Source organism: Chaetodon auriga, chromosome 2 (assembly GCF_051107435.1).
Source record: "Chaetodon auriga isolate fChaAug3 chromosome 2, fChaAug3.hap1, whole genome shotgun sequence".
Taxonomy (NCBI): Eukaryota; Metazoa; Chordata; class Actinopteri; order Chaetodontiformes; family Chaetodontidae; genus Chaetodon; species Chaetodon auriga.
The window spans coordinates 12,147,863-12,161,374 of record NC_135075.1 but is presented as its reverse complement, the minus strand read 5'-3'; the positions used below and the strand labels follow the sequence as shown (position 1 = coordinate 12,161,374).

At 43.1% G+C, this 13,512-nt stretch overlaps 1 protein-coding gene across 1 annotated transcript in view; it reads right to left on the bottom strand.

The window, feature by feature from the left end:
* The window catches only part of LOC143335227 (tensin-2-like), a 28,850-nt gene that overhangs the window by 10,541 nt on the left and 4,797 nt on the right, over positions 1-13,512 (bottom strand). Inside the window, exons 2-6 of the mRNA XM_076754500.1 lie at positions 10,707-10,812; positions 10,489-10,526; positions 682-714; positions 533-582; positions 180-363 (exon numbers count right to left, since the gene is read on the bottom strand). Coding sequence (XP_076610615.1) covers positions 180-363; positions 533-582; positions 682-714; positions 10,489-10,526; positions 10,707-10,812 — 411 coding nt within the window. The remainder of the gene's footprint in view (positions 1-179; positions 364-532; positions 583-681; positions 715-10,488; positions 10,527-10,706; positions 10,813-13,512) is intronic.

The window sequence follows — 13,512 nt, the reverse complement described above, 5'->3', positions numbered from 1 at the left end:
GTTATGGTAATTGATCGTCTTTATCGATCACAGAGAAGGAATGAACCTCTCTGCATAGTTACACAACTATGCAAATAAAACCTGCTTCATTTATTTTAATAAAACAAATCTTTCACTGTTATTCAGACCTTTTAGGAGACACATTACAACATCGGCTTCATTTCAGTTTCACGACTAACCAAGAACTTGTCTTGGTGCTTGGATTTGAGCATGGCGGCCACTTCCTGTAGGTTTCTGCGGTACCGCTGCTCCTCCAGGTCCGGCAGGAAGAAGACAGAGATGATCCTCTCCGTGATGTAAGTGAGGTCAAAGTCATAGTGACGCTCCATCACATGCTCCATCACTTGCTTCTCACTTGTACCCCTGGATGTTGTGAAAATCCATTGTTTTCATGCAGCCAAAACAGCCATCAGGCGCTCAAAACTTAAATCCCATATTGTTTATTTTACTGTACATTCTTTTTCTGTGTGCCCATTTTAGTTGTCAAATATAATTTTCTGTTGACTGATGTGTGAATCAGGCTTACTGGTACCTTGGTATGGAGCCTCTCTTCTTCTGTGATGTAGATTTAGTGGAGCCGTTCTGAGAAACAGTTAGAAAAGAGTCACTCTGCTGCACTAATTGATTGCACTGATCACATAATATTAAGCTAAAACTACAAGTACATGTAAACACACTCACCAAGTCTGGTGTTGAGGTACAGGTGGGAGTCACCTGAAAGAAAATGAGCGCATGTTTGGTTTTTGCAGCACTCACATAACCATATGCACACACACTCAAAATCCAGAGGGGAGAAATGCATCAAGCCATTTAACAAGAAAAAAACACCAGTGTGTGCAGGTACACTGTTTCCGGCCCTCCACCTCCCCCACGGCCTCCCTCTCTCCCTCTCTCTCTCTCTCTCACACACACACACACACACACAGAACCACGGAATGAACCAGCACATGCCAAGTCATGTGTTTGGCTTAATGCTCTTGGTGCTGCTCCATCAGTGCAGATGAAGGGATGGAGGGATGAGGGGATGAGGAGGGAGGGATGAAGAGCTGATGGAGAGGGTAGTAAGATTCACTCTCACTTTCCCTTCGTCATCTGCAGCAGCTGTTTTGAAGAAGAGGCCGTCAGCACAGATTTGGCTGTTCCACATGAAGAGCTTGTGATGTGTGCGCGCGCACACACACACACACACACACACACACACACACACACACACACACACACACACACCCAACAACAACAACAACAGATGCAAACGCATAAAGACAGACTTCACTTCAAGCATCTGCACGCATGTTTACAGATATGTAAAGAACTTGAGGACATTCTTCTCTCGCACACTGTGTAACGGACTGGTGTTTATTGTGCTGACCCAGCAGTTGAATAAGCATAAGTGCTCAGCGTAGTAAGAGGTACTCAATAAAAATGATTGATTGTGGGGGTTTTATGTCTCGTAAAGAAGGAGGAGAGGAGAGAGACGGATAAAGTTCACTGGAGGAAGACTCTACATGTGGCGTGCAGTCGTTGTACTCAGCTGGGCCAGCAGTCACTTGCCAAAACCACAAACACACGTAGACAGACAGAAAAAGAGTGAGGGAAGCTGAGGTCATTCAAACAGGCTATAGCCACAACTATACAAACACACATGTAAAGGTTTCTGTACATTCTTCTACTCTGGACTCCTTACTATGAGGAACAGTTGACCTTGAAGTGGGCTGGTAGAAACTGGTATGTCAGGACATGCTGTATTTTTCTGTCTCATTTGATGGTCTCATAATAGCGCAAATCACACCAATGATTAAAAACAACAAGGTAAGAAATAAAAAAGAAATACACTAATAACATTCGCTAACAAATGGAAAATGAAGCACACACAGTAAGAATGAGCTCTGACTGCAAACCTCGACAGGTGACATCCTGTCAGCTTTTGACCTGTGAGCTATTCCATGAGATTGATTGACAGCTGACCTGCCCTCTGTGGCTGAGAGCTGGCCAGTGCTGACAGGTGTCAAGCAACAGGTTAAAAAGTCAAACGCCTGACAGTCACAGTGATCTACAACTGAAACAACATCAGGAATAAGAGCTGCAGCACTAACTGGAAGTTTAACATTGACAGAACGAGCCAATATTTAAGATTGATGTAGTAACTTCCAGGCAGATGTTGGTTTTATGGACTAATTTCTAAACCAACCCTGCTCTAATTTTGACCAAACTAAATGCAATCAATGCTCACTAAAATTGATTGTCAAGCGAGTTTTGGACCCACAGAAATGTAATTGTATGGGTGTTTGATTTCCACTAGCAGTCCCAGACAGCAGACGTTGATTTGTTTTTATCTTTGTTCAGTGGCTGCAGAATTGCTGTGTGTCTCGTCGGCATATCATGCCATCGTATCGGCAACAGCAACATAATATTGTTGAAATGACATTGAAACTGTGACTGATCAATTCATTTTACCATTGTGAGGAGCTGCTGCAGCTCCTGCATCATGATCCTCAAGCAGCTTCTCAGAGAGAGATATTGATAGTATAGATACACCACCTGATGACTTGATTGAGAAATAGGGCACAACACACACAGGCGTGATTCCAGGGAGGAATGAGTAAAAGGAGGAGCGAAGGAGGCTGTAAATGGTCTGACAGTCAACATACTAACACTCTCTATCTTGATATTATCTGTCAAAATCCCGGACTGTAATATCCACATCTGGACTTCTTTGCCTTCCTATCACATCCCACCACAGCACAGATAAAATAAGTTTTTTTCCAGTGTGTACATGTATAAGGATCCTTTTTGATTCATACTCATTTGGAAAACAGCACAAAAACAATATATTTAATGTTTGACCTCATCAGCTTCATTGATTTTTGTAAATATCTGCTTATTCTGAATTTGATGCAGCAACTTGTCAAACATGTTGGGACAGGAGCAACTAAAGACTGGGAAAGATGTGGAATGTTCCAAAAACACCTGTCTGGAACATTCCACAGGTAAACAGGTTGATTGGTAACAGGTGATAGTATGATGGTTGGGTATGAAAGGGGCATCTTGGAAAGACTCAGTCATTCACAAGCGAGGATGGAGAGAGGTTCACCACTTTGTGAACACATGATTGGATAAAGGGTATTACTACATGGACTCAAGAACATTTTGGAAAACGCAGATCATTTAGAGATGATTGTATTTTGTTTTAATTTACATTTTACACAGTGACCCAACTTTTCAGGAATCGGGGTTGTAAGACCGACAGTAGGAAATGAAAGAACTGGGAGATTCAGCCATAGGGTAGAACCCTCTTAATAGGTTTAATAACAGTGGTTAAGTGGATAAAGTGGCCGGCTCCAGGAAGGAACAGCAGGAGACAGACACAATATACACATGTGTACCCATGCCTAAAGACACACATGCACACAAAAGAAGACAAGGGCTGAACCTAGAGGCAGAGCGCACCCACATGCAACATAAAGGCAGAGGAGGAAGACACCAGAGTCAACAGGAAGCAATTTGTGACAGGATGTCAGCGCTGATCGACCTACGTTCATACACACACACACACACACACACACACACACACACACACACACACACACACACAGTGCATACACGTGTCTTTGGTAGCTCTGCCAGCCTCGGGGTCTTCATTAATGCATGTGGACTGTACGCTGGAGCCACCGGGAGCTGAGCCATCTGGTTCAGTTTGTCCTCTTCATCAGCTAGCATTTACTGAGGTGCCAACGACAGCACTCGACCCCACCCTCAGGGACTGACTGACTGTTCGCTGACTGGATGCCTGAGCTGTGTACTGGTTCAGTTTGCCTTGTTCATCAAGTAACACTTTTCATTTATTTATCAAGCAAAAATGCCAAACATCCCCTCATCCCAGCTTTTCAGATGTGAGAATGTGCTGCTCTTCAGTGCTATCTTTGGCTTTTGGGGAATATGCTTTGTCATGTTCTTGCCCAGAGTTAGATGACAAGATATCACTGTCAATGTCAAAACTGTGAAAATGTGAAAGAGGTCGCTCATAGTGACAAACCTGCAGAGAATTATCCTTTGAATCTGAAGCTCCTCTTGGCTTTATGGAGCATCAACTCATTGTTTTGCTATCTGGCCTGAACTTTAAAGGTTTGGTTCACTGTCACTGCTCTCACAGCATCGTTTTTGAACATAGTGGAGCACAGAGCAGCTGGAGAGCTAGACATTTCCCTCTGGAGTTAGATGAAAACGGACCTAAAACAGAGTGAATGTCGGACTTATATTCATCATGTGGCTATAAGCACGAGTCTGGCCGAATCATAAACGTTGCTCTGTGACTGCTGGATATGTGAATAACTAACTGTTTGTTAACAAGTTCATCATGTCAACTTAAAATGTGTTGCTGTGTCAATGTTGTGTTCACAGTTTGTTTGTGCTGCCCCCAAGGGGCCAAAAAAAAAAAAAAAAATAATAATTATATATATATATATATATATATTATATAATATATAATATATATATATATATATATATACACACACACACACACACACACACACACACACGTATATATATATATATAAATATATATATATACGTTCAAAGCTAGCTAATTAACATGTTATCGCTGTAGAGGTAACCAGCAGCTAGCTTCAAAAGATATGAGTGGGTATCAATCGTCTTCTTACTCTCAGCAGGGACACAAATACATGAACAATGTCAAACCATTTATTTAAACCAATTGTTTTGTCCAACCAGCAGTCCAAAGTCCAAAATAACAGATAAATTAGAAGGTGAAACTAGCAACAAAGGCAAACTGAACCGTGAAACAGAGCAGGCAGCCAGTCAGCTGTCACTTCCTGAGGGTGGGATACATATGAAGCTGCTGTCAGTAGCCAGTTGGCTTAGCTTAGCACAGAGACTGGAAACAAGGAAAAAACCAGCTTGACTTTGTCTAAAGTTTAAAGAATCCTCCTTTCAGCTCCTCCAAAACTCACTCTGCATGTTTTCGCTGTTAAAGGTTACTGGCAGGTTGATTTTGGGATAAGCTTCAGCATCATATTGAGATCTGTCAATGTGAGAGGGGAATCAAGCACATACATGTATTTCCCAAAACAGTTTTGTTAAGACATCATCCTGGGCTTGAGGAAACAGAATTTTCCACTACTTTCTGACATTTACATCCCATCAGATGAACAATAAAATTGACATTAATCAGCATTAATCTACACGAAACCTTTAGAGCGTAACAGTGGATCTTCCCTCAGAGAGCCAGTATCTTCCAGGCTGCTAATCTCCTCCACAACAGAGTGACTTTGGCTGGAACCTTAAAAGCTGTCACTGCCGCATCTTGAATCATCACTCCTATTCCAGGGAGGAAATCCAACACAGAGATCTGGGGGAGCAGCTGAGTCAGTCACAGGGAAGAAGGAGATAAATGTGAGTGCTTGAGACACAGGCGTCGGTGCGCCATCCAGGAGGAGCGAGTTTCATTCTGACAGTCGACTCAGAGCTGACATCACACTCTGGAGAGGGAGAAGTGAGTAAGCTTTCCCATTTGAAACTGGCAAAGCAAAATAACCACAGCTCATTCCAAGTTCCATAGTCTCGCAAAACGACACGAAAGCCCAAAGCACTGAAAGCTAAATAAAACTCTGAGGCTCTTTCTTTCTTTTTTTTCTGTTTCACTCAGGGCACCAGAGGGCAAAATTAGGAGTGGCTGTGATTTAGGAAGCTTCACATGAAAGTATGGCATTCCCTCTCTTTCTCCTCTCATTATTATTATTAGCCTTTTCTTCCGTTTTATCTCATCTTTGATCCCTCTTTTCTCTATTTCCTACCCTCTAGAGTCTGCCACTCCCCTCTCCCGCTACCTCACACTCTGTTTCTCTCTGCTCACAGTGCCCGGGGACAGGATAACCACAACCATCCCTGCCGTGAGATACAAGTATGTGCTCCCCCTGAATAAACAACATCTGTGATAAAGGACACCTTGATAAGCATCACGCATAGCCGGGGCAAGTCACTGTGTAACAGGCCCAGAAAAGAAGGGAACAAGAGGAAGCACGAATGAGGGCTTAAAGCAAAAAACCAACTCTCCAGGGAGAGCAGATAGAGACAGAGCTTAGAGGGGGGAAAAAGGCATCAGGAAGACGGGAAGGATGAAAGAGGAGAGGCACAGAGAAAGAGCGAGCGAGCGCTGGATGGGAGAGAGATGTCAACAGCTGAACATGCTGACCACTGACACAGAGCGCGGAGATTTCACAGCGCTATTTTGATAGAGCTCTTTATTTTAGACCGTGCCTCCCTCAGAACACTTAGAGGCCCATTTCGTCTATTTGTTCATCAGTCATCTCACAAATCCACTTGCCTTTCTGGAGGCGGCAGTGACATTTTCAAGAGGTCTGGCAATCAATCTGTACTGCAACTCTATGTCTCATGTGACTGGATCATGGCAGCACACGTTCATGGGCGCTTTGCCAGCATCCAATAATGTAAAAAGTAACTCATATATATTTATCGCGATATAATGTCTTTATCCATCCAACACAAGGCTATCTCAAGAAATGTATTAGAAATGATGCCCTCAAAGCACAAATTGTTATAAAGACTTTATGGGGCAAAGAAAGGATCTGTATGATTCCTGGAATATTAAACCAGGCTTACTGTGCACATATCACTTGGCTTAGGCTCTCAGGAAATGAAAGGCAATGGGTAAATATAAACACTGTGTGTGTGTGCATTGTCCCTATAATACTTTATTATTGATGAGACAAGTAAAGCAGTAAAATTAAATTAACCATGATAATTCTTTGTACACAGTGCATCATGCTGGTGATGGTTATAAATAGCAACAACAATGTGACATCAATACGTCAGTGCATTGATCAAATTAAACAGATGTTCATCTGACAGGACTTTCCATCAACAACATCCACCTCAAGCACCTTCCTGCTGAGTTCTCGATCTCTATCGACTTAGCTGTTTCTACCTTCGCATTGATGTGCAATGACACACGGAGCTACCACAGGACAGCGTGTCCACCCGGTCTCCTGTGGTGGGACACAAACAACAGGAATGGCTGAAAAACATGACACTTGTTGCCATATTGCGCAAGATACCCGATACTCAAAAAATCTGGTCTAAGCTAAATTGATAAATCAAAATTTGCATATTGGAGGTAAATTCAATATTGGTATACGTGTCACATGATAAGTATCAAGAAACCTCAGTGCAGAAATGCCAAAGTTTGAGGTGTTTTAGAAACAGTTGCACCATTATGTATTCTGGATTTGTATCAAGATTGTTTATGTCATGTATTCATGTAAATGAAAAATGACAACTTCGCAGGCAACTTTGTTGATGTGTTCCAGCTCCACTGGCACTAATTAATACTAATGCACCAAACTATTGTGTGCAACACTTGCTTATTACACAAGCTTAGTCCATATAGCATCATAATTGCCATATCAATTCACAAATCAGCATGGGACATTAGCAGAACAGCTGTTGTGTAAGAGCAGAGACTGTGATCATCCGTGTTTCACTATGCAACATTAGGATCCATCAGATGATAAAAGGACAGCTGACTGGGTCGTTTGTCTCTGTCAGGTGCCCCATGATTGTCCATGCACATCATACAATGCAGACATGTATGCACAGTGTTGAAGTAGGTAGATACAATAGATAGTGTGTTACACAGCATACACGAGTTATATAAATCTTGATTAAAAGTAAGAAACGCTGTGTGTACAGACACAGTAGATGGATGCTGGTGTATGCACTTGCAAATGCACACACACATACACACACATACACACACAGACAGACACATGCCAACAAAGACATACCCATATAATCTATCCCATAAACAGTCTGGTACTGCTTGGCTGCAACTTTGGCAAAATTCCACATTTACAGGCATGTGTAGTAGCATATAGAGGGGCTGTACAGTTTCCACCATCTGCAAACCTGCTATCTCATTAAAAAGTAAATATCATGAATTCTCTCATATTAAAAATTAAAATCTGTGTACTTTTTGTAGGTCACAGCAGGAGTCTCTGCTTCATTTTCTGCACTTGCCTTAATCACAGTAAATGAAATCCTCTTTTGGGCTGTGCGAGAGCTCTTTGGCTACAGCTTTAATTGAATAATATGCACAATCACATGCTGCATTGTCAGAGCAAACACTGCGAAGAGGCTTTAACGTTGGCGGATTTCCACTGAACAGAGAGGAGAAATATATGAAGTACATGAAAAGTCAAAGTGATGTGGTGAGTGTATGAGAAAACAAAGCTTTCCTCAGTAAATGCAGCGCAGAGTGTGTTTTTACCTCTCAACAAGCAGCTTCAGTCTTTCCCTCTGCCTCCGAGCAGTCCTGTCTGAAGAGTGGGAAACACTACCTTCCTCTCCCTCGCATACAAGCTCTCTGCTCACTCTCTCTCTCACCAACTCCCTTTACCTCCCTCCCTCCCTCTCTCACGATAATACACACACACACTCTCTTACTTTGCCAGCAGCACATGCAGCATAGCCTTTCCCTCTCGCTCTGCCTGTGCCATACGCACAGAGACAGTAAAGCAAATACTTTCTCTTTGCACGTGCACTCGCACACATCAATACGCCACCACATACAGACACCGGGCAGCCCTGCAAAGTCACAGGCCGCTCATGTCCACTGACCTCTCTGGTGGCCTGAGGCTGAGGACGAGAGATGACGAGAGGCAGAGTAAAGTGGCAGCAGCACAGAGATGCAGAAATACAGTTGGTGAGACAGACAAATAGAAGATGCACAGAGGATGCAAGAAAAAAAAAGTTTAGTGGTGACAGTAGGTGTGAAGATGACATAACACACTGATGAAAGCATTTAAGGCTTGAGAGACCGAGACTATAAAACATCAGGAAAAGGAGAAATCTCACAGATTTAAGGTAAAAAAAAAAAGAAGATGATGACAGTGAGACGCAAGACATGAAAGAAGTAAAAACGAAGGAAGGAATATGTTGACATATGAAGCACACACACACACAAACACACACACAGTCTGCCTCCCCAGCTGCCTCTCACTTATTTGTGTCCCCCCACAGATCACTCACTGGCAGGCATCTATGGCACTCTTGTTATTTTCTATATTTACCCGTCCAGACTTCTCCTATCCAGATTGATCATCGTCCCGTGTGACGATGTCCACTCTCGTCCACGGCGCCTACAGCCACCAAGAGTTGTTTTTGGCTATCGCCGTGGAGACCAGGGGGACGAGTATGATAAAAATAATAATCCTCTTTTAATGCATGCTGCTAAGGCACAACAGCTGGTAGAGCCCAGTTGTACACCATTACAGCGTGTGTGTGTGTGTGCGTGTGTGTGTGGAAGAGGAGGAGGGGGAGGCAGGAAGCACCCCCTCTTATAAATCCCACCGGATTTGAGCTGAGAAATAAAGATGATGGGTCCCTCTGTGTGACAGTTTGTGTGTTTGTGCTGTTGGACAGTGAGGCACTACACAGTTACAGCAAGGTCACGAGCTCGCTCTGTGGTGTGTGATACTGAGCTGCTGTGAGCGGGGTCACATGAGAGCAGATGCGGCTGCTGCCAATGGTTTTGACATAAGCTGTGGAGTCCTCTCCCTCCATGATGACTCTGACCCTGCATGATTGTTTAATGACAGCACAAGTAGCTATTTCTCCTTGATTCCGAACACATTTACCACTGATGCAATGCATGAGAATATTCTGCAACTGAGCTCCACTGTAGCAGCAAACTTCATTTATCTTTAATATCTTTCATTTTCTCTTATATTTCCATTTTGATCAATATGCTGATGATCATATTATTGCTTATAAATCATTGAGTGCTGTATGAAAATATGATTCGTTTCACCCATCTCGTACATCAGATGTGAACAGTTTGGAATCTCAAAGGTTAAAGGCACAGTGTGGCTACGAACACAGAATGATCATTGGACAGAGAAGTGAAATGAAAAGAAAGATCTATTTAGAGATGTCCTCAGTGACAAATCCTAAAACAAGTGGAAATAATCTGTTCAGGAGCTTCTCTGCATGGTGCCATCTCCCTGAGCTGCGCTGTTTCCTGTGCTGTCAACTCCCGACAGCTCACAGCTCACTACTGCCCCCCTCTGATCAGCCAGAGGCCACATCACACAGACAACGGGTATCAGAATATAATGTAAAATATGATTCTTTAATAAGAACAAATGCTTCTCAATATAAAGCTGTATTAGAGACTCTCTTTGAACCACCACAGAGACTTCCCGGGTGCTTGAGGACTCTCAGGAGCTCCTGCTATGTTACCACATGACTGAATTACTCATGGCAACCTGGCTGCTTGCAGTTCAGGGCGGAGGCCTTCCTTAACCACACATTTAGGTCAGTGCGCATGGCTTATTCCACTTAAGTCTCACACCATATTAGCATTGGGACCGCTGACACAATTTGCTGAGGACAGGAGGAGGGCAAAGCGAGTGATCTGTGATGAATTTGGTGAGGACATGTATGGCTTACCTTGGCTTCACATGTCTTGTGAACTGCAGCCTTGCACTCTGCGCACAGAGAGGAGAGAACAGAGAAAAGGCACATGATTTGCTCTGACAGTCAGCTTTGAGGGAGACAGAGAGAGGGCAGTGAGGGTGAGCTCATCTCTGTCAGGTCGAGGTGTGTATTCACGCTGGTCAGTTGTGTTTCTGGCTCTGCTGCCTGACCTGACTGAGACGCGGACTCACCCTTGCAGAAGGCCCCAGGGTTGTTGATGTTCAGCCTGCACACGTCGCACACTCGCTTCCTCTTGAAGCTCTTCTCCGTGAAGGCGTGGCTCCCTGCTTTGGCGAGCTGCAGACACACGGGGGAGTCAATTCTGATCAATCTCACAACAATTAAATAGAATTAGCAAAGAGAAGACGACAAAATGCTGCTGCTCGAAGGAAAACGTTCACAAAATCATGCAGCAGCTCTGCGAGATTGGAAAAGACTGAATGTACTGATGATATCATGTGCTTCATACTGAGCAGGGGGCTTTGACATGTTCAGTTTGAGTGATTTTCCCCATGCGTCTCAAGGCATTTTTGTCAGCTTTGTTCCCTCTGAAGCTCTGGATGGTCACTGTCTCCTGCGTGTCTGCTGATAGTACAGATATGTGCTTGTTCAGCGACACACCAGCATGAGCACTGATGCCCTACCTGCCGTACATTCAACTTCCTCCACTAAAAATATCTGTCATATCACACTGTGTTTCAAGGCATCCTGTTGTCTCCTCTTTTAACTTGTCCTCATTCTGTCTCAGTCTGTCGGGCAGCTAAGATGATGAAAAATAAGCAGATTTCTGTGCTGCCACTCCCCTCTGATGTGTTGCATGGTCACAGGTAAGCTAAGTGTTTTCATGGTGTCCTCTGTGATGCTGTTGATTCACTTCAGGTGTCCTGGTGTGTCCGTCCAGCTGTCCGCCTGTGTTGTTTTATGGTCTCTCTGTAGTCTGTGAACACTGGTATTTGTCCAACACTGTCCATCCTGAAAATCTCAAAAACTACTGGACGGATTGCCATGAATTTTGACACAAACATTCACCTTCCTTATTCACAACCCCCCCAAAACATGAGGTCAAAATTTCATTTTGACTGAAATGACTGAAATCTTGCAAAACTAATGCCATTCCTTAGCCCTAGGTGTATTTTGCGTTTACTGCTAGCTAATATTAGCATGCTAACACTTGAAACTGATAAGCATCAGCATGTAAGCATTTTCACTGAATGCTAACAAGCATTGCTGTCCCTCAGTGTTTTCTGTTGACCTGTTTAATAGCCAATCCGCAGGCCTCTCCTCATAGAACATATAATATAGAACATTGTTTCAAAAAATACTATAATAACGCAACAAAATGTAACAATATTGTAGTGATATATAGCTTAAAGACAAATCTTTTGCCACATTCCCACAAAGAAACTGAACATCCAACCCAAACCAGGTTTGTAACCAAAACTATTAAGCAAATACTGTGACTGTCTGATATTTAACATTTAATCTCTCTTTAAATGCGGCTGAAGTAGCTGGGGTCTCTCCTGTTTGATGACAGGCTTGTGATAAGTTTCCTGTCAACACTGCAAGGTGGTACCACACTGAACTATTATAGCAGCTGTGCAAACACGAGCTTCTGTGGGCAAAGCAAAGAGAGAGATGACGGTAAATCTGAAACAGACAAACCCAGTACAACTGTTCACCATCGAGCTCAAAATGTCAAGCTGAAGTCTCTACTGGTGCTGTATTATTGGCTGAAAGGTTTAATACACGAAGAATACCCCAAATAAACTAAATGATACTCAATAACAGTATAAATGTAAACCACCGAGTAGATATGATAATAAAGCTCCGAACCCTGGAGAAAAAAACAACAAAACATACATTGTTTTGCGCACACACACACACACACACACACACACACACACACACACACACACACACACACACACAGAGTCCCTGTAAGAGTATGTGCCTTAAAGGAAAAAAAATGTTGTACCCTGAGTCATAATCCATGGATTTTTCTTTTTATAAACCAATACTCAACTTCCCAGTGAAGAGAAATAGGACAATGTTTATATAATGTTACAGTGATGCCCTCCCAAAGCAAGGTCTTCTGACAGCATGTGAAGCACATTAAACCATTAAATCTTTCCTTGAGCAGGGAGCGAGGAGGGGCCTGGAAACATTCGGAGGGATGTTTGTGTGTGTGTCAGTGTGTGTGTGAGGCCATGGGGGAGGTGGAGGGCGGGAAACAGCGTACCTGCACACACTGCTGTTTTTTTCTTGTTAAATGGCTCGATGCATTTCTCTGGTCTTGAAAAAACATTTCTCCCCGCTGGATTTTTTTTACATTTTCCGACGCCTGGGTTTTTCCAGACAGGAGGGACACTGAACTTAACTGTAGCAGGCGAAGGTGTATGAGCGCTCACACTCTCGCAAACACTAATTTATTGACTGTCCGACAGCAGAGTCCCACCTCTCCCACCATCTTGACTTGCGAGAGGAAGCTCATTCGATTAGCTGCTGTGTATTATAAAACAGCCATGACTATGAAGTGGAGTGTGTGCAGTCTAAATCCTTTATGACCAGAAATGTATCATTAATATTTCATGTAGCCCTACCTTGAGCTCTGTGTGCTTACATAATGTGAACATAAATGCAGTTGATTTGTTCTGACTATACTTCGCAACCCTGAACAAAGCAAATCCACAGAACCAGTCGACAGAGTTTATTAAAAACTCTTCATGCTTCTTTTCCCATTAATATTCAATCTCTATAGAAGTCTGGAAGGTTCATCATTTAACATTTAAAACACCCATTAAAGCACATCGTTGGCCACGCTAAGCAAAACTTCACTAACTCTACAGTCAACACGACAGAGCTTTAAAGGTGTTGTTTGAAATTTTGGGAAATGTACTTAATTACTTTCTTGCTGGGCGTTAGATGAGAGGATCAGAGCCACTACAGCCAGGAGATGGTTAGCATAAAGCATTGAGACTAGGAGCAGAGGAAGGTAGC